At 42.4% G+C, this 19899-nt stretch overlaps 1 protein-coding gene across 1 annotated transcript in view; it reads left to right on the top strand.

Annotated features, from left to right (window-relative positions):
• EEPD1 (endonuclease/exonuclease/phosphatase family domain containing 1) overlaps positions 1–19899 on the top strand; it is a 63145-nt gene that overhangs the window by 35359 nt on the left and 7887 nt on the right. The window contains exons 3-5 of the mRNA XM_068203738.1: positions 14314–14424; positions 17667–17801; positions 19044–19176. Coding sequence (XP_068059839.1) covers positions 14314–14424; positions 17667–17801; positions 19044–19176 — 379 coding nt within the window. The remainder of the gene's footprint in view (positions 1–14313; positions 14425–17666; positions 17802–19043; positions 19177–19899) is intronic.

Below are 19899 nucleotides of genomic sequence, written 5' to 3'. Positions count from 1 at the left end.
AAGCACCACAGACAGGGTGCTGCTTGTCGAGCTGAGCCCCAGCACCATGCTTACTGTTGTTAGGAGGAATGGGAAAATAATAATTTATTTCAGTGAACCAGGTCACGTAAGAAGAACAAGAGCCTTTACCTAGAGAAAAATCTGGGTCAGAGGTGGGTTTGTGTTTGTTTTGGCCATAGCCTGTCAGATCCATTCCAGCACAGGCTCCATGTGAGTGGACTTGCAGGCAGCTTAAAATCAAGCCCATGCTTACCTGTATTTTGTCCTACCTTGAGCCTTCAAATTGATGTGTTTGCGTCCTCCTGCCCCCTTGCTGAGCTTGCCCTGCTGCTGTGGGTCTGCGTTACTTACGTGCCTTCCCTTCAGAAGTGCTGCTGGCATTTGCCGAGGGCAGGGAAGAGCACAGATGGCGAGATGCCATGGGAAGGCTTCCAGCCATGCCAGCCTCGTCCCCACAAGGGTTTAAGGCTGCTCAGACTTTAGGAAGAAGTATCACAGGCATGCAGGCTTGTTGGTGCCGAGTCCTATATGCGACATCTCTTCCTCTCCCAGAATCACAGCTCTGGGAGATGCTCTTAGCGACACTCTTGCCCCAATGTGTTTTTGAGTACTTTACTTTATCTAATTTTGGCAAGTCCTTAATTGCAGAAGAAGAATTCTGCTTGCCAAATGTTAATTGTATTTATTTGGGGAAGGGGGAAAAATAATTCTCCCAAGCAACATGCTGTTTTTACGGTTTAAAAATAAATCTGTGTAAGTAATTAGGTTGAACTGCCTAGCCAGGTGACATTTCTCATTGGTAACTGTTTTAGCATTTAAATCCATAGCCCTTTTCCATAGGCAAACACGTACACCAAAGCAATTGTTCTGATTGGTGCTTGATGCCAGCAAGTTATGCAGGAAGAGTTATCCATCTTAGAAGAAAAATAAAAATATTCTTTGCATTCTAAGCATTTCCTCCTGCATTTTTCGGGTGTTAACAGGGGCTCTTGAGCTCATTCCTGCTTCAGAGGTGGGTTATAGAGGAAAATTAAATAATTTGTGCAATTCAATAATCCCTTGATAGCTTTTTAAAAGGTAAGCCTGCTTTGTGAACAAGCAACAGTAACCCATTATTTCCCTATTTGTGTATTAAAATGTGAATGCGTTTGCAGTTACTCAAGATGACAAAGGACTGTCCACTTGACTCCACAGAGAAGTTTGTTGGCTTCTCATCTAGGAAATGCAAATCATGTGATTCTGATCTGCAGTTTGTGAAGTGTGGAATTCACTTGCAAAGTGATGATTGTTCTGCCTGGAGTTGGAAGAGATCTACTTAGACTGCTATGAGACACACTAGGTGGGCTGAAGGACAATAGGAATTGGGGTGAGAATTTTGATTTTGTTTAGGGATAATGTTCTTGACGTTTACAGTAACTAGCAACTTGAAAATCAGTGTAAGCAACACAAGTTTCACTATTAAAGTCTGGCTATAACAATGATGGCAAATTTATGTGAGCAATGTCCAAGAGGTCAGACAGTGAAAAGAACAAAGCAATTATCAGTAGGCTTGCACTGTCTGTGTGGGGATTTTCACCTTCACTTCTAGTGAGAAGTTTTGGAGGTCACAAATCAAGAGAGATTGAAAGTCTTTCATCTGGTGCCTCTGAAGCACAGAATGCATTCTCTGGACATGAGGACAGGCAGCCATGCACCTTCTCAATACAGGAAGGGATCTCTTCTATCTGCTGGTCTAATCTTACTTAGTCATCCATTGGGAATTTCTGTTAGAGATGACAGAATAAAAAAAACTCTGATCAGCCTTTTCCTCCAGGTAGATTCCCCCCACCCCATCTAAAGAGCTATTTCTCTCTCTTCATATTTACCTGGTTGCATTAAATAGAAAACTTAGTTCTGTAAACAAACAACCTCTACAATCTATGCTCATTTTTTGGCTTTTCCCACATCCTTCAGCAATAGTATTGGCTGGAGTTGTCTTCCATGATGTGGAATCAGTTTCCTGGATTTCCTCACCTATAGGAAAGACCAGATATCTGTATCTGGGAAATATTTGCTAAATTCAGCCCCTTTGCATCACACAGAATTTTTACACTGGGCATGAGGAATCAGTGAAGCACAATTGGGGTGATACTGAGGAGGTGGCATTATTTTACTAGAAGAAATTTAACACGCCTGACATTGATCAGAAGTGGCTTTTGTGTGAGAGGAAATTCAGTGACTACTGTTGCACAATTTTACTGGGTAAGATGTGGGAGATGAGGCAAAAAAGGGGTGCCTGTTTACTTTTAGTAGCATTGCTCTGCTGGTGCAATTTCAGCTGCAGTCAAAAAGAGGTTTGTAAAATGCTGAGCTGCCTTGTGTGTTCCACGCTGTAGCCACCTTCTTTTTACACAGCACATGGAGAATTTTAACTAAAAATTTGCTTTTGTTTTCTTGATCCAGTGTACTGTTTCCTCCAGATATTATCAGAACATAAAAAGTATGACGTCAATTGAGGTTCCAGAATTTCCAGTATGAAATGCATCTGCTGGAGGTTTTTATTTATCTTTTGTCTGCTTTTGAGTAGATTGAGCCAGATCAGTGTTTAATCATGATTAAGCCCATTGTAATCTCTGTTCTTTATAAAATCCCTCTCCGAGCAGAGCAGGTTGTTTATTTGTGAAAGGTTATCCCTAGGAGCTTTTCAGTGTTTGAAAGAGAGGTGCTGTTTTTCATTTGCAGGCGTAAGCATAGGCACATCCCATCTTGCTTGCATGGATATAAATGTGGTTGTGTGTGCATTTGATGTGATTTTTTTTTTAATGTAGCCCAGAAATGAAGTTAGTCTGGGACTGAGTCTTTGTGTGCATAATTTTAATTGCCATAATCCTTCTGTACAGTGTGAGCCCTATCTTGCAATCTTGCTTTGGGCTGTTGGTTAAAAAAGATCATAAGGCGATTTGCAATGAATGAATTAGTTGCTGTAAAGGAGTTATATTTACTGCCTCTTCTTAGACCTATCCTTTCCAGAAAGCAGTTGACCCCTTTGAAAAGTAAGTACATTTGGATGTCCTCTAGAGCCAGATAAGGAAACAGCAGTCTTGCTTTCTGAGATCAGGAAAAGGAGATGCCAACTTGGCCAGTGACTCAATCAAGACATTTGATCAGTTTCTTCCAGCCCTGTCACTGCCTCATTTTTCTGCTCCCATTTCTAGAGAGGATAGCTGGAGTCAAGTGTCTGAGCTGTGGGATGGGCTTCTGCAGAGTTCATCAGATGATGTTCCTTCAAAAGACATCATGGAGTCAATGGTTGATCACTTAGAGTAAAAGGAGATTACTCCAAATCATCCCACTGATTTTGCTTTTATTCTTTCTCTCACCTTATACCCTATTACTTTGCCCTTTTGCTTTCCCACACCCCCCCTGTATTTCCCCCTCTCTTTGTTGTCTTGCTTGTTTACCTGAGTGCAGGTACTCAGGAATACAAAGTATTAATTTTTTTCAGACTGCACCCCATGGGGTCATGAAATCTTGGAGTGAAGGAAAGAATAGCTGTAATTGGAAAGCAATAATTTTTGGCTGAGTGGAGCTGCAAATGTTGTAGCATTTTTTACTAAATGGGTGCCTTTTTTGGCTTTGTCATATCTACTAAATTGTCGTAGGAACACTGCAGCTATACTGTGTTTCCTTCTGGCCTTTCATATTTTCCTCCTTTCTGTCCTCCAGGAGGGATCTAGATGGCTGGAACTTTAAAGACATGTATTGGTGGACCTTACAGTTCTGGCCATGTCCTTGATAATTTCAGTAGCTCTCTGCAGGAGGACCTGTGACTACTTTGACTTTCCAGGCCCCTCACCTGCAAAATATTATCACTTGGTCAGCAGCATTGGAAGCACAGGCTTTCTTCTAGTAGGATTTCTGGTGTCTTTCATCTTGGCTGGATTTTTTTCTCTGTAGTTGCATTGCCCATCTCTTCTCTGATGATCAGTGGACTTCAATAAACAAAACACTAGAAGCTATGCTATACACAGCACAGGGAGCTACAGAGAACACAAATTCTCTTAAAATGCTTTCCCTTATTAGGTGCCCTCTTCTTCCCTAGGGCACCACTCTGCCTCTCTGAGCAGTGGTGATATGGAGATTGCTTGTTCCAATAGCTTGGCATTTTTTCTAAATCATCTGGTCTTATCCCTGAACATAAGCTAAACTCACCCAATAATGAAGTCATTCTCTACACTTCCAGAGCAGGGAGGAACAGAAAGTATGTGTTTTTAAGTGCTGGCAAGTATTAAGATTTGGTTGTGAATAGTAGAAGTAAGAGGGGACTTACTCAGTTCTTTTTCCTTGATTTCTTCTAGAAGATGGTAGAAGGCAAAGCAAGTTCAAAGAACAGGAACTGTTCAAAGAACAGTTTTGAATAGTCAGCAATTTGAGGAAGAGTAGTTTTTGGTTTGGTTGCTTTTTTTTTTTCTTTTTTAAAATATTGACATAGCAGCAAGGGTGTTTTAATGTCATCCCAAATAATTTTCGATAGTAATGTATATGCTCTCTATGGGAAGCCAGAATCCATGGCATCTGTTGGAGCAGAACTTTGGTCAGGGTTGAAGGACAGTCCTGTAGACTCTGTGGAGGGCATGCTAGTAAGGACAGACAGAAAACCATGTATTATTACTCATGGAAACTTATAAATAAAGAATGAGCTGTTTCAGAGAGGAATCAGTGTCAAATTTGGCTCTTTGAATTAAGGGCTAGAGCTGTAAAAACAAAAAAGAAAGTAGTATGAGTTTTTTCTTTTATTTTTTTAAAGGTAAGATAACATGGCCTAGTGCTAGCAGCCTACAAGAGATCCTCCAGATAATAAGCAGTAAAAATATAAAAGGAATTATGAGGTGAGGCAGATTAAAATAACTTTACAGAAGATGGCACAGTGTTCTGTAGGGTGGTGTAATCAATGCCTGAAGGAAGAATAAATATTTGAGGCTGGCAATGGTTGTGAGTCATATTAGATGTATCTTTCTTCCTTGTTTTTGTGTTCTTACCATGGGAAAGAATGCTTACTCTAAGCAGAGATGTAAATCAGTTGGGGAAAACAGTAATACTAACAGTAGGAAAGAAATGAAGCCACAAAACACCCAACTTACTTACTATTACCTCTAGATATTAGTGAAGTTTTATAACTGGAGGAAGTCCTAAGCTTACATGCTTAAGCAGCTTTCTTTTATTTATAACATTTAAATATTGTAATTTCCCTGTTCCCTTTCAGTTTTATTTGTTTTACTTTTGCATTAGTACATTTTCCCCCTTTCCTCTTCTCCTCTGGCTGAAGGTGGTATGCAGATGAGGAGATTCAGATGATGGCAAATCCATAGAGCTCACCAGTCAGTTTGTTTGGGGTGCTTTTAGTCAGTGAATAATCTACTGTTCCTTATCACTTTTGTATCTCATGTTTCATAGGATGGTTTTCTATTTGCTTTCTATATTAAGGGCTAGGCTCTGATAAACTCATTGTCACCTTGTGCGGTCCTGGTAGTTCCTGGGTGAGTAAGGTTGTATTCACAGTGGTGTCATTTTATACCACACCACAGAAATTGATTCCTGGGTTTCATGGGAAAATAATTGACCCAGGATTAAGCATAAAAAACCAAACCCCACTCCCTAAGAAAAAAAAAAAAAAACCCCAACAAAACGTCACAAAAACCCCACACAACCAGCAAACATCCAAAACCCACACAAACAAAAAACAAACCAAAACCATAAAAAGGTGTTCCCAGGAAGCAATTGACTCCTGGTTGCCTAGTACCTGATATCCAGTCCAAATGAACACATAGTTTATGTCTCCAGACAACTGCTGCATGGATGCTCATGATTTTCATGATTCTGTGATTTTAGCACAGCTACTCAGTTGGGCTGGGTACTATTTTATGACAACATAGTACAACTGCTTGAACTCAAACACTCAACTTTGGTATAACCAGCTTGATAAAAAAGATATTCTCACAGTCACCAGGACTTCTTTTTATTCCTTTTTATATCATGTGAATCTCCTTGGCATGCCATTATAGCTGTTAATAATTATAGTGCCTACTTATGAAGTATAAAACTCTGTCTTGAAATGACTTCAACAAGAAATTTGTGGCCATCCTTGATGACCTCTTGAGCCTTAATTTATGAATTATGTTTAATATAAAAAAAAAAACAAACCTCTTTAGGAGTATGAAACAAAGTAGTCATGAAGTGTCTTCTACCAAATGAGCTTATCCAACAAAGTACAAGGAAATAACTCAGCTTGTGAATGGAAACATGAAAAATTAAGAACCCACAAATGTTCTACATGGAGGCCTGGTAGATATGGCTGTCCTCTATGCTGCCCTTCCTCCAAATGGAAAGGGCAGCATAGATTTCCACCAAGCATCTCTGAAGACATCTTTCCATTAAATGGCAAACTGGATGAAAGATAGTGAGTATTCAATTTTGACAAGAGGCAGCTGAATATTCCATAATTCTTCACTAGTGCCCCCAGCACTAGAAGTGTGTTATTGGAGTTATTGTATTGCCTCTTTCAGTTGTTTTGGTGCTCTGCGCCAAAGGTTCTTCCTTGTCTTCCTTTTGAAGATCTATAAAAAGGCACTGTTTGTATAAATAATCACCTTTGTTTAGGATGAAGGTAGGAGAACAGGCCAGTGAATGATCTGCATTGTTGTCCTGGGAACACAGTGTTTAAAGGTGAGCAAAGAACTGGGTTCATGGGCAGCAATATTTTTTTTAATCATATATTCAAAGATTACAAGAGTAATTTCCTTTTAGATAGTACAGAAAAGTAAGTATTTGGCTGGCTATGGTGAGCAAATTAATCTGGGAGGGCAGTGTAGAAACTCACTGTTTCTTGTAAGTTTTTCCAAAGTAAGTAAAACTCATAAGTTTTTCCAAAGTAAGTAATCAAAAGGGAAAGCAAGTAACTTGGGAGTGCAAACTTAGGCTCCTACCACTCCCCAATGGATCCTGTAAAGCCTGACTTAGGAAGAAGGAAAAGTGATCTGATTCCAACAAGTTTGTATGTGGAAACAAACGATCACACAATTTTGATAACTGAGATAATGTTAAGCTTATCAGCATAATTATTTCCGGCACATTCCCAAAGTACAATGGGTGAGTAACACAGCAGAGGCAGAAGAGGGGCGCGTGTCCAGCTGGACCCACATCCATGGGCTGGTTCAAAAGAGAGTCAAGCTCATGAAGGGGCTCAGATATCTGATGTGGGAAACAATGCCTTCAGTTTGAAAAACCTTCCAATCCTGCCAAGCATCATTTAGCTGCTGCCTTACCCCAGGGTGCCTTAAATGTTGGTCTCCTCTGATGCTTTGCTGAGCAGTGCCTCTCTGCAGACATGGAATTACCCACCTCTGAAGCAGGCAGAGGGACAGGACCACTTAGTTTCTAGCCTGTGTATAGTTTGGCTTGAAAAATGATCTTTCCTCATCCTGTCTCCTCTGAGAAGCTCAGTCCTGAAAGTTTCCTTCTTTAAAAGTATAAAGCTTAGAAGTGGTTTTTGCAGCAAAGCTGGGAATTCAGGTCACCACAAGGCTAACGGGAGTGAGGCTGCGGTATCGTGAGTGTTTGTTCTGTGGTCCATAACATAGTGCCTGGAGCTGTCATTCCAGAGCTGAGCGAGAATCTGATCTTCAGAGGAAAGAAATCCTTCCTTTGTGGATGTCTGAATTACTGGTGTGCTCTTTAACAAGCAGAAGCAGCATCTTTTCCAGGAAAAAAATGAATCCTTCTTGAGTTGAGGAAAAAGCTATAGGTGCCCTGAGATGGACCAAGCTTTTGGCCCCCAATTTGCACATTATCCCAACAAATGAGCTTTGTATGTCTATAGCACACAAAGCTGTGCAGAAGTGGTGCCTGTGTCTATGGGCCTCATCTTATTTCTGAAGAAAGACAAGGGGTGAATATTTGGCTGTGATGAAGGGCTCTGCCTTGATTTCACCTCTTGCAATGAGTGTATAGAGCTTTTTGAAGGGTGAATAAGATAATTTGAAGAAGGTGGAGGGTAGCAAGAATTTATTTGGTCATGAATCTGGATGTTTTGATTTAGTTCTAGGAAGAACAAAGCAGTACAGAAAGGATAGGAAGGTATTGCCCCAGGTCTCAATGACCCAGTACAAATAGGACAGGCTGGTATGGCCAAAGGGACAGATAAGTTTTCCAGGCATGAATCTACAGCCCTTGCCTGTTCAGTGGATTGATTCCTTTTTTATTTTTTTCTCTGTCCTAGAATTTTTCTCCCAACTTTTACATTTTTAAAAATTATTTCCTCAGCTCTAACGCCATTGTAGAATTTTGTACAAAATTGAGAAAAAGAAAACTTTTTCCATCACAAATATATACATATGGCCTAGACTGAAACTGATTTCCTGAAGGGGGGGTTGTTCTCCTTTGAAAACACTCATAATTACCTGCCTATCAGACCCCTATCTGCCTTTGTGTAATATCAATACATGAACAACACAAGCAGTAAAGATTATGCAGTCTTTAATGAAGTCTTCCTGAAAGGGGCTATTTGAATGGGCATGTGAAAAATGTTATAACTTAAAATAGGGTCACCCCAGTTTTCCCACGTTACTTATATGAAATAGAGCTGGTGAGTGCATCCCGCACGGCAGGGAATGCATCTCTTTCTTATGTGTGTGTTTTTCGACTGTGTTGCAAACAGGAAAGGGCTACGCTTGAGAGAAAGGCAAACAAGCAATGAAGGCCTGAGACAACATCCTTGTCAGTGGGAAATCCTATTCTTGTCAGTGGGGTCCAGTGATGAGTCTCAGTTTCAGGCTTTCATTGTAATAACGCTTCCTTCCGTGCTGTTACATTTGGGTATAGGAGAATCCAGGTGTCACTGAAATATCTGATGTTCCTCTGTGTCCCCTTCCTGAGTTGGTCCAGCCTGTGGGAAGTACAGTGTTACCCAGCTGCACAAGTGTGCTGAGCATCCTGGCCCCGCTGTGTCTTTGATCTCCTCTTGACTTGCCTTGAGCTGCCACGTGTGCCTACACCAGGGCAATAGTCCTGAAGCCTCTGACCTTGCCCTACCTCAATAGCCAGTACAATAAAGTGCAGCACCCACAAGTCTCTTCAGCCCCCAACTCTGCTTTTCCTCCTCACAAACCTGATCTAATAAAACGCTCATCTTCTGGAAGCCAAATCAGAAAGTTTTGCTTGAAAACCAAAGGTGCTGGTTTCAGGTTCTTGGAAATATTTGTAATGTTTCTGCTCCTGGCTTTCTGGATCAGGCTTCATTAGGGTGAGCCAACTCTAACTGTGTCCTGTGGTAGATTGGATTTGGATTATGGGTGTTCAAGTCTGCTTTTTCAATTAGAAATAAACGTACAGTCCAGTTGGATGAATAAAGAAAGGATAATGTGTATTTAATTCTTAATTTATAAAGTACATAGGGATAGAGCAGGGAAATCAAGTATGGATTAAAAATGAGTATTGGCAGATGGTCTATGAAGCCACTGTCATTTTTGTTATATCTTCTATCAGAAATAAATTAGATCATATTTCAGGATGGGAATTTTTTGGAGAGTGTTGTGGGCCTTCTCCTCAAGCACCACTGCTCAGTTTACAAGGTCTATCTTACAGCTCTTCTGTTTACTCTTTCTGGATGCACTAAGTCTGTCATACTGGAAATGCGCTGTAGCACAAAACAGCCCTTACCTCAAACTGCAAGTGTCTTTCCCCATGGAAAGACAAATTTTGCTAATATGACACACATAGCTGAGATGATAAGGAATTTATAGAAGTTTCTTACTCATCTCTGGTACTCATTAAAGTTGCTCCCTCTAGTGCTTATTAAAAGAAAAGTAACTGTGCATATGTGACATCTAGAATGGGAAAATTTATTCTGTCATTCTCATCTCTCTTCTCAATTAAGAGGAACAAAAATCACCTTTTCTTTGATGAAGCAAGTAGTTGTTTACCTCAACTGCAGTGCCCTTTTAGCCTGACAGCTTCCCTGTTAGTTAACCACAATGGATATTTAATTACTCTGAGTGCCTTTCTGAAGTTCAGGTGATGATTACTGCACCTAGATATACCGTGCCACAACAACAGGCTCACCCTGCAATCTCCTTTTGACTGCTCTTTCTCCCTGTGCCCTTCTCACAGCCTCTGCTCTGACTCCAGGTCTGAAATAAAGGTATCCTCCAAAGAGCAATCCCTGGCTAATAAGAAATGTGCAATTTATTAAACCCTAAGGCATTGTTTTCCTGGGTCACATTTAGTTTCCTCGGGGTTGAGGAGTAGCCCATCTTCTTTTTGAGCAAAAGATGTTCACCACAAGGGAGGTCGCTGCCTCAGGGTGGTCCCCAGACCTGGCATTACAGGAGTAACACTTGGCAGGCTAAGATGTTCAGCATGCAGTGGTGTCATCATCTGGGAAGGATGACCCTGCTGCACAAATGGGGTTGGCTGCACAAATAGCACCCCAAAATAAAACACAGAGTAACTAGGGCACCCTGAAGAAGAGGTGGTGGGAGCTGCTTGTGTGCAGAATTGCAGAGTGCTCGCTGGCAGCTCTACTAGTGGGCAGGGTTACTGCACTGGAAGAGACTGAACTTTATGCACAAGTTAGATGTTCTTGCAGTGCTTGGAGTGCCCTGGGGAGGCAGGTAGGTGTGTTAGGAAGACTGTAACTGCCTTATGGTCCCCAGCATGTGCCAGCCCAGCATATGTTTTTCCCCCTGCTCCCAAATTAGTCCAAGACCCATTGCCTTCACTTCTCCAGTCGCTCCTCAAATGTGCATTTCTCCAGCTTCTTCCAGCTGCCCTCTGTTCTCTTTCTAAGTCAGCCATAAGCACCTGTCTCTGCTGCTGGACAGGCAGGGAGGGACAGGTGCCAGCTTTTTATCAGGGTGGACAAAGAGCAATGGCATCTTTGGATCCTCCCTTCTTGGGAAAATGACGTGTTGCTTATCAACAATTCCAACAGAGCTTGTCCCAGTTCCTGAGGCAGTGGCTCTTATTGGTGCCTTGTATGCCAGATGGAGGCAATCATAGAAGTAAAGACTAGTTTTTGGTTGGAGAAAACTTTAAAGATCATCTAATCCAATGGGCAGGTAGTTACCTGGCACAAAGATGTTGACGTCTCACGAGCACAGGCTTCCCTTTGTTTAGAGTATGCTTTGGAGCCTGGTGCTGCCATTTTCCTGCTCCTTGGTAGCACTGCCTATCCCTCAAAAACCAGCACCCAGCTGGCCGAGAGACCACAGGGCATCTGTATAAAGAAGCCTTGGTGCTGTTGGTCTCATAGTGTGTGTGTGTGTGAGCTTTGACTTGAATTTCAGGAAACTTGCACCTTGAAAGGCTCTACAGAAAAAGCTAGAGCTTTTTTCCTTAGGAGGATTTTTTGAGGGGGCAGGGTGGGGGGAAGTTGTTTTGATTGACTGAGATTTTATTTTTGGTTTTTCTTTACCACTTTAAGAACTGCCTTTCAAAGGGGTTGGCATAGCTCTAACTTAGCTTAGCAAAAGAGGAAAGGCATTTTTTTCATTCCCAGTGTGGACTAGGAGCTTGTCTGTGTATTTTTGCTGCATGAGGGAAAGCGTAATGTTGGTTGACATTGGGTTTTGTGGGCAGAACAACATGATTTGAAAAATGCCATTCTCACTTCAGCAAAAAAACATGACCTCAGCAAGTATGCTGTCACAGCTTCAAAATATGTGTGCCTGTAAGCCTTGGAAAGTGAGTACAGATTGAAATCAGCTGCTGTAGGCCAAGTTCTCCATGGCTGCAGCCATACCCAGAATGGGCTTTTTTTTCCGAACAAACTGTGTTATCTTATTTGTTGTCTTTTTGTTTCTACAAAGTCAAATCAAGGCCTTAAAAAACCATCAATCTGAAGGAAACAAACTATTCAAATTAGTCAACTGCAGATGCTCTTTTTAATGAAATGATGGTTTCTGTAGGATTTTTTCCATCCTGTCATATGCTTTATGCTGGCTGGACCTTCTAGGCAGCTGCAACCTAGAGATAAGTCTTTTGTCAGGTTACAGTTGAACTCCTAATTGCAACAATATTTTTGTTTTTCTAATTCAAGTTATTTAAGTGTTAGAAAACTCATTGACCAAATCCACTCTGTTTGAAGACATCAGAATGGCATCAGGAGTGAGTAATTATTGCTGCCGTGATTTATTGTCTTAGTTGGGGTAGCACCTGGTGATCAGCTGAGAGCAGAGCTGTGCTCCCAGGCTGTGCAAACACCCTACCTGCCTCTGAGTTCCATAAATCAGCCCAGCCCCAGCACTGCCTGAGGGTACATAATGGGCAACAATGTTTCTGTGGCATCTCGAATAAGAATCCCCAGCCAACCTCTGCACCACAGAAAACTGTTTTAAAAGCTGTGCCAAGCGTTTTTGCTTCGGGTTGTAGCGGCGCCTTTCGGGGGGGGTGGGAGGGTGGGTTACGCTGTGAGCTCGCTGGTAGCAGCCGGCAGGCAAGGAGACTGCACACGGCTTCTGAGGGTGCTCTTTAGATGAGGGTTTATTGGGGGTCCTACCCCCGGGAGGCAGCATGGTTTCTGAGGGAGACGGGGGGAAGGGGAGGGGGAGAGAGCGGCTGAGAGGGCACCATCCAGGAGAGCCGGCTAAGAGAGAGAGAGAGAGAGAGACATCCCCCCGGCACACTTAACAGGGAGATTCAAAGTGGGCGCAGAACAGATTGGGCAATGGGATTACAGACACAGGATACTGCAGGGGAGGATCACAGGCTTGGAATAAACCATACATTTTCGAGGGGTGAGACAGAGCATACCATTTAACTAAAATATAACACCACATCGGGTGTGCAACCAAAGCAGCTCCTGGTCTTCTGAGGCAAATACAGGTGCCTGGGTTGTGTGTATCTGAGAACCAATGCATACAGCTTCAGTGTGCAGGATGCTGAACTTGCAGACAAGGGTGTCAGTGAAAGATCGGGGTTTGAGTTTAGTTTCTGAATCAAAAGATAAATATGAAAATAACTATCCCATCATTTTACTGATATCTGTGTAGGAAATACTTATATCTGTGCAGCTCTGTAGCTCTTCAAACTGTGTTAGACATGTCCCACTGCAAAGAGTCACTGTGCACACAAGGTTATTCTTTACCTTGCAAATACTTTGTTAAATTGCTGCTTGATCTGGAGGGATGCTCTAGATCCAAGACTTTGTCTGAGGATCCTTCTTCGCTGTGAAAGCCTCTGCATTTCAACCCAGTTTCTCCAGTATGATACAAGATGATGCACAGTGGAAGTCCCTGTTGCTCTTCCACAGGGATGACTTTTTCCCAGCCCCTTTCCCCACAGCCAGAACCTCTGCCACAATCAGGGCATCCAACTGCTGCCTATCCCTGGCAGCTTCCAGCCAGAGCCTGCGTGGAGCCAACATCAGCCTTACAAAGGACTCTAGCTCCTGTTGAGCCTGGTTTTGAAAAACTGCTAACAAGAAGTATTCTACATTGTTTACACAAAGGAGTTTCAGATCCCAGAAATTCCAGGGTGGTTTTTCTTTGTTAGTTAGTCAGTTACTTTTATTTCAATCTCAAGATGTAACACAGGCAGACTCAGGGGCTCTCCACAGTGTCCACAGTTCTGGTATCTCTGATCTGCTGGGCACTGGGATGCAGCTTTTCTAGCTCTGACCATGAGCTTGGACATGTAATGCTGTGGCTGTTCAGCAGTGACCAAGGAAATGAACACCTCTGGGAAGCGTGAGAAGGACGTGCTAGAACTGCGTGCAAGTGTGCAGCTGCTTCCTTCATGCGCGGAGGAAATCAAGCACGTATCCCTGGCATAAAGTCAGAGGAGCCTTAACCCCAAAACTCCAGATACTGAGCTTGGCCAACACCCTTCCTCTCACGTCGTGCTGGTGGCTGTGTTGTTGGAGTGGGGCCAGCCAAACTATGGGGGCCTCCTGCCGCCAGGAGGGTTCGGCAGCTGTTTGTGAAGCCCCAGGCAGGGGTGGGATATGGTGCAGCCAGCATCTTCCGAGGCAGCACAGAGGAAACCCCTTTCCAATCAAACAAGTAGCTCTGGAGGAAAAGAAAAGGGTCTGAGGGATAAATGTTCTACTTGCAGCATTTGCACTGAGTTATTTTAGTTTTTATTGTTCTCCAATTTGGGGGTGAATCGGCCTGGGATGTGGCTCAGACCACCTCCTTTGCAAGCCTTCAGGGAAGGCAGAGAGCATAACCTGTCCTCCTCTGTGCCACTTAGCAGTGCTTTACTACACACTTTATTTTGCAATTTTTTTAAAAACTCTCTAAGCTGATGTTATTTTTTTCCCCTTTCCTCTCTCTCTAGTTTTGTATGGAGCTGAACCAGCCGACGCTGCCAAACATCCGCAAGTGGAAGGGCCCTAGAGGATGTTGGAAGGGTGTTGTTTCCGAAAAACCCTCAGGCCAGCTACACAAGGTACATTAATCCCTAACTTTGAACTTTGGCTTTGCTTTTTTTCCCCCCTCTAACCAAGGACATATTTTGACTGTTTAAGGCAATACTTTTTTGCAAATCCTTTTTGGCAAGGTTTGCATTTCTTGTTTTTTAAGCTGGCTGTTCCTATAGCTTTTAATTTGACTGTACAATTTCTGTTTTGGAAGAATTGTGGCACGCTTGTAAGGAGGAAGATGTTTGTGTGTATTTGGTGTGTGTGTTTTTGGGGGAGGTGGACAGGAGCAGTACAGATATATAGATGAAAAGCTATGCATTTGGACAAGGTAAGTTTTTCCCCTGGCAGGCTGCAGTACTTTTGACATTTTTTCTGCAAGTCACCTGAGCTTGCTCCCTGGTGCTGCACTGGCTGGCATTTGGAAGAGCTTCCCATTTTCCTAGTTTGCAAGTGAAGAGTCCTCAGAGGAGCCCTGCAGCTTGTCATCCTCATCTGGAAGAGTTTACTTCTTGTGTTCCCCAGAGTCCTCAGCACAGGTGTTTAAAATCCTGTGGACTCCATTTGAAATCTGCACCATGCTGCACTGTGCTTTTCCTTGCAGCATCTTCTGCTCTGGGAATATATCTATATATATATATGTGTGTGTGTGTTTAAATGTGTACTGCAGGGTGGTACTTACTTATTAAGGTGGTGACAGCTGCACCTGCCTACCCTTGACAATATTCATAGTGTAGCTGCACTGGGCTGGACATCACTAGCTGTGCCCAAAAGCAGTTTCTCCCAAGGGAAGTCTCTCTTTTTCACCTTTAAGGGTGCTAATGAGTTTTCAGAGCAGTGCCCTTTTTGGGCTGGAGACTGTTGTTGCTAAAGAGGGTTGTTCTCACGGTGCAGTTATTGCAGTGTGGATGTTGTGGGTAGAAGCAGGATCTGAGACCTGTCACATAACAAGTAGTGCCTGTTAGCACATGGGGCAGTCTTCAACAATCTATTGATCCAGAATGATCTATTCTGAGCACTGTTATTACTAAATATGTGGCTGCAGTTGTGTCCTATAGCCATGCTACTTAGAATCCACATTTCTTTATTTTGGCTTTTCCAAACCAGGTTGCATCACCGTTCTCTAGTTTTGGACTCATGTTTTTGCAGGTGCACCTCCTTTTATTGCCCTTCTGAGAAAAACCCAGGAATGAGGGAAAAATAAACCCAAACAAATCAAAACCCACCACCTGAGCAGGACAAGGATTGTACTCTAGCTAGACAGACACAGAGTGTCTGAATGTGTCTAAAATTTAATACAATTCACACTTAAATGCAGTGCAGAATGTAAATGCCCTTTGGGCAGTTTATCTTTGGGATCTCTTGTTAGGCCAGATCATTAAAACACTGAATATAAATAGTTGTGTAAAGTTGTCAAAGTTGTTCCCTCCACTTTTTCCTTTCTTACCAAGAATTATTAATAAATATCTCAGAATTTCTATGTTAAATTCAGAGTCTTTAGTCAGTTCTTTCTTGAGCTGTACTTCCAAAGATAACAATGGCAGCTTTGACTACAGGGTGCCTAAATAAAAATTATCATCCACCTTTTTTTACTGATAGGTATATAAGGATGAATGGTTCCCAAAATTATGGGAGAAATGTGCAGCCAAACTAAAAATAGAAATTTTATCTACTTGACTCTTCTTTTTAACGGGAATCTGGCTGAGCTGTAGAACCCTTTAGTAAGCAAAAAGTCTCTTCTTTTTCTGGGGCTAGTTAGAGAGTGTGTCAGGTTTGAGCACCATGTACACAAATGCAGTGAGGTAACACAGTGTAACCCCAAGAGCAAAGCATCTTTGGCACCAGCTGATTTTGTGATGTTGTGTAGGTCTAAATAAGACAAAATGGTGGATGGTTCTTCTGGCTTGTGCTTCCATACAGTCTGAGAATTTCAACCAGGCAATTACTTTTGACTGCCATGTTGATACGAAGTCTGGAGCCTGGAAATAGCCAACAGCTGTTGACAGCAGTTTTATTCTTTCATGTCTTTTCCTCTATCAGATTTTAGACCTTAGGCTTCTTACCGGTGGAATAATTTTGTCAGTATTTTAAAGGTGACTTATCAAAGGAGCAACCAAAGAATTTGAACCAGCCTTAAACCTTTCAAGGCTCTTGGGAAGTCAGCGGAGCTGTTAACACTTTTTTATTGCAGCTGAAATGGAGAAAACTCTTCCTTGCAATGGATTTAACTGTGATTTGCTAAGGGAAGTGGGTTTGAATGATGCCAAGGGAAATGGTGTCTGAGTGATGGGAGAAGAGGCTGACAGTCTTTGAATTAGAAACTGCTGCTGGTGTGACAGCTTTCTGAAAATGCCAATTGCACATCATGAAGTAATCAAGAAAGAAGCCCATTCAGGATCATAGAAGCAGAGCTGAAAGGAGCAGAGAGCTGAGCATGAAACATTCAAGCTGGAAAAGAGACAGAGAAATTGACAGGGCTGAGAGGTCTAGACCAGATTTCACACTAAGAGAGTGAAGGAGCCCGGATATTTATAGCTTGTGGGTGAAAAAAGGCTGTGAGATGGTGTGGAGCCTGGGGAGAAGGAACAACTATGCACAGCATTGTCTGCTGCAAGCCCTAGCAGTCACCCAGTGAGACCTCAGGGCACCAAACTCATGGTTAGACAATTAATCATGTAACAAACTGCCTCATTACTGATCACGCTTAGAGGTATCCAGTGCCTTGCCTGGAGTAGGAGGAAATGGGGACACATCAGCCCAAACACACACACGAAGGGCAGCATCCTTCACCCCTGCAGTGGTCCTGACCATGCTCTGCTTGTAGAAGATAAAACAGACTATTAAGTCCTTGGCTTTACTGGAGCAGTGCTGGAAGTAACTAGATGTCCAATAGCTAGTGTGCAGGTGTGAGGGGCTGTGAATAGCAGAGTGATGCGTGTTTCAGCTTGGCACACTCACTCTTCAGTGAAGTCAGTGGAGCTTCCCAGGAAGCATTCCTCCCCCGTCTGGTGGGGGTTTTGGCAGGGGTGAACTGAAGAAGCCTATTTGTCCTCTGTATCTTCCACTGATAGCCCAGGAAGCTGTTTCTCTTTTATGCTTGGGCACAGCCAATTGGGCTTCCTGCCCTCAGCAGGCACCATGCCTGGATATAGATATAGATAGATTAGATAGATAGATAGATAGATAGGTAGGTATGGGGCTACATCTGGGCAGAATGTTTTGTTTTTACCATCTTGTGACTGGCATTTCTCTTTTTCCCTTTTAATTCCAGGGAGTTGAATATTCTGGCTTCCTCTGGGATACAACAGCTGGCATTGAGCTGAAAGATGCCTCATCTCAGGAGACTGCACAGACTAATGGCAATGGGAGGCACTCATATCCTCATCCTTATCTTGCACATTTCAAGGTAACTGCCATAATGCCAGTCCAACCTTTCAGAACTTTTACTAAAAATAATTTGGCTATGATGAAATGAGACACAGCCTTCTCACAGATAAAAATTTGCATGAGTCTCTGACCCTTCTTATCTCGGTCCCATGGCTTGATTATGAATAGGTGCTTAATGCACCTTAATACATGTGGTAGTTCACCACAGTCAGTCCTTTCCCTTGTTCCTGTGAGAGCAAACCCTGCTGCAAGGGAATATTTGAGAGCCTGATGGTCAGTGGATGCTCAATAGCAGCCAGGCCACAGAGCTGAGATTCTTGTCAGTGCCACAAAGAGGGATGAGTGCAGGGAGAATGGAGATGGATTATATATATGTGTGTCTATATATATACATATATATATATATATATATATATATATATATATATATATATATATGAGTGTGTGTGTGTCTAAGGCACAGTGCTCCAGTGAGACTTGGGCTGGCCTATGTTATGTTGCTGTCACACTTCATAGTTTCCATTTTATAGCTTTTTCACTAGGGCTAAACCTATCTAAAAGAGCATCATCACTTCTAGAGCCAGTTCTTGGGCATATGCTGGAGCAAACATATGAGCAGAGAGAGCCCATCTCCACACAGGCTGTGATGAAAGGGTCCAGTTTAGGGAACTTGACATCTCTGGCAATGCTTTGAGAGAAGCATTAATTGAATAATTATTAATAAATAAAGTATTAGTAATTAATTGATCATACAAATAGGTCAAAGTGATTCCCAGAAGGTGAACAGGAGATTGCAGGGAGCCAACAACTCCTTTCAAGGTACATTAAGTTTCTTGGTTGGTCTCTGTGACAAGCCGGGGCTAATCACAAGACAGCCCCTGTAATTAGCCCCTGTAATGACCATGACATTATTTGTAGCTTATTAACAACTGATTTTGCATAAACTGATTTTCATAAGCAGCTGACTTCTTTCTGCTGACTTTTTCACCACAGTGGTGAAAGGAAGCTGTTTGCTAATGCAAACCAGTTTCCCCAGAACTGAGAGGGTATGAGGTTACTGCAAACAAAGCTGCAAAATGAAAATGCCTCTGTCCTCTTCCTCCCCACACTGAGACACACCAAGACACACCACATATACAGCAGCATGAGTCCTACTGCCCTAGATTTACTACTGAAAGTACTGGGAGCTGGCACGTGGTTTTGTGTTGTGACCTTCCATTCCCCACGTGCACGGCATCGATTTCTCCTCTTTGCCCCCCAGGTTGGAATGAATGATCTGACCGTGGTTAACCTTCACCTGGCCTTGCCACCCTCCGCAGGAGAGAGCACCGGGAAGAACCACGACAGCCACAAACTGGCAGCCTGTGCGCAGAATTTGCAGGAGACTCTGAAAGGTAAGGCAGGGGTTTTTCCTGCCAGCTATCACATGCACACTAACTAATTCAAAGGAATTTTTTAAAGAGTGAACTTTGTCTCAGCGAACATTTCAGAAATACCCTTATCAGCCTCACAATTGTCTTTACCCATATTTGTGTGATGCATAGCGTGACAAATGTGCTTTTCCCTTGTTCATTTTCTTACAGTCTTTCCTAATTAATACAAACAGCACAAGAGATCCTATTGGCTTTGACACCATTTTTTCAAATTAAGTTCCTTCTGTTTTTGTGCTACTGTAACAGCAAGTTCAAAGGAAAGTAAAGTCACTAGAGTTGAGACCCTATTTTAAGTGCTTTGTGGAAATGACACCTACCTGTTATCAGAGCAAAATTTAATTTTTTTTTTCTTCCAAGAGAAAGAGGTTCTATATATTTAATTTTTGGATAATTGGAAGCTCTTTGGAAAACCCAATGCAAATTTGCAGATGACTGCTAATGAGAAAAGAGACCAAATCCTGCTTTGGTACCTAGATGTAATATGTAGAATAATTTTGTTGATTTCAAATAAGTTGCTCTCGTTTTACACCAGGATGAAATGACACCAGAATTTAGACCTGAGCTTGAGCACTGAAATAGGAAGCTGGATTTCTTTACTTCATTTCTGTGAATTTGCTTTTTACTTTGAAGCTTGCAATTATGTTTAACTTCCTGTGAAGCAGAACAAGGCAGTTTAGATTCTAA

The sequence above is a fragment of the Anomalospiza imberbis genome, chromosome 1 (genome assembly GCF_031753505.1).
Source record: "Anomalospiza imberbis isolate Cuckoo-Finch-1a 21T00152 chromosome 1, ASM3175350v1, whole genome shotgun sequence".
NCBI classification, from domain to species: Eukaryota; Metazoa; Chordata; class Aves; order Passeriformes; family Viduidae; genus Anomalospiza; species Anomalospiza imberbis.
Note: the sequence above shows the minus strand (reverse complement) of the source record. Positions and strands in the feature narration are given on the sequence as shown.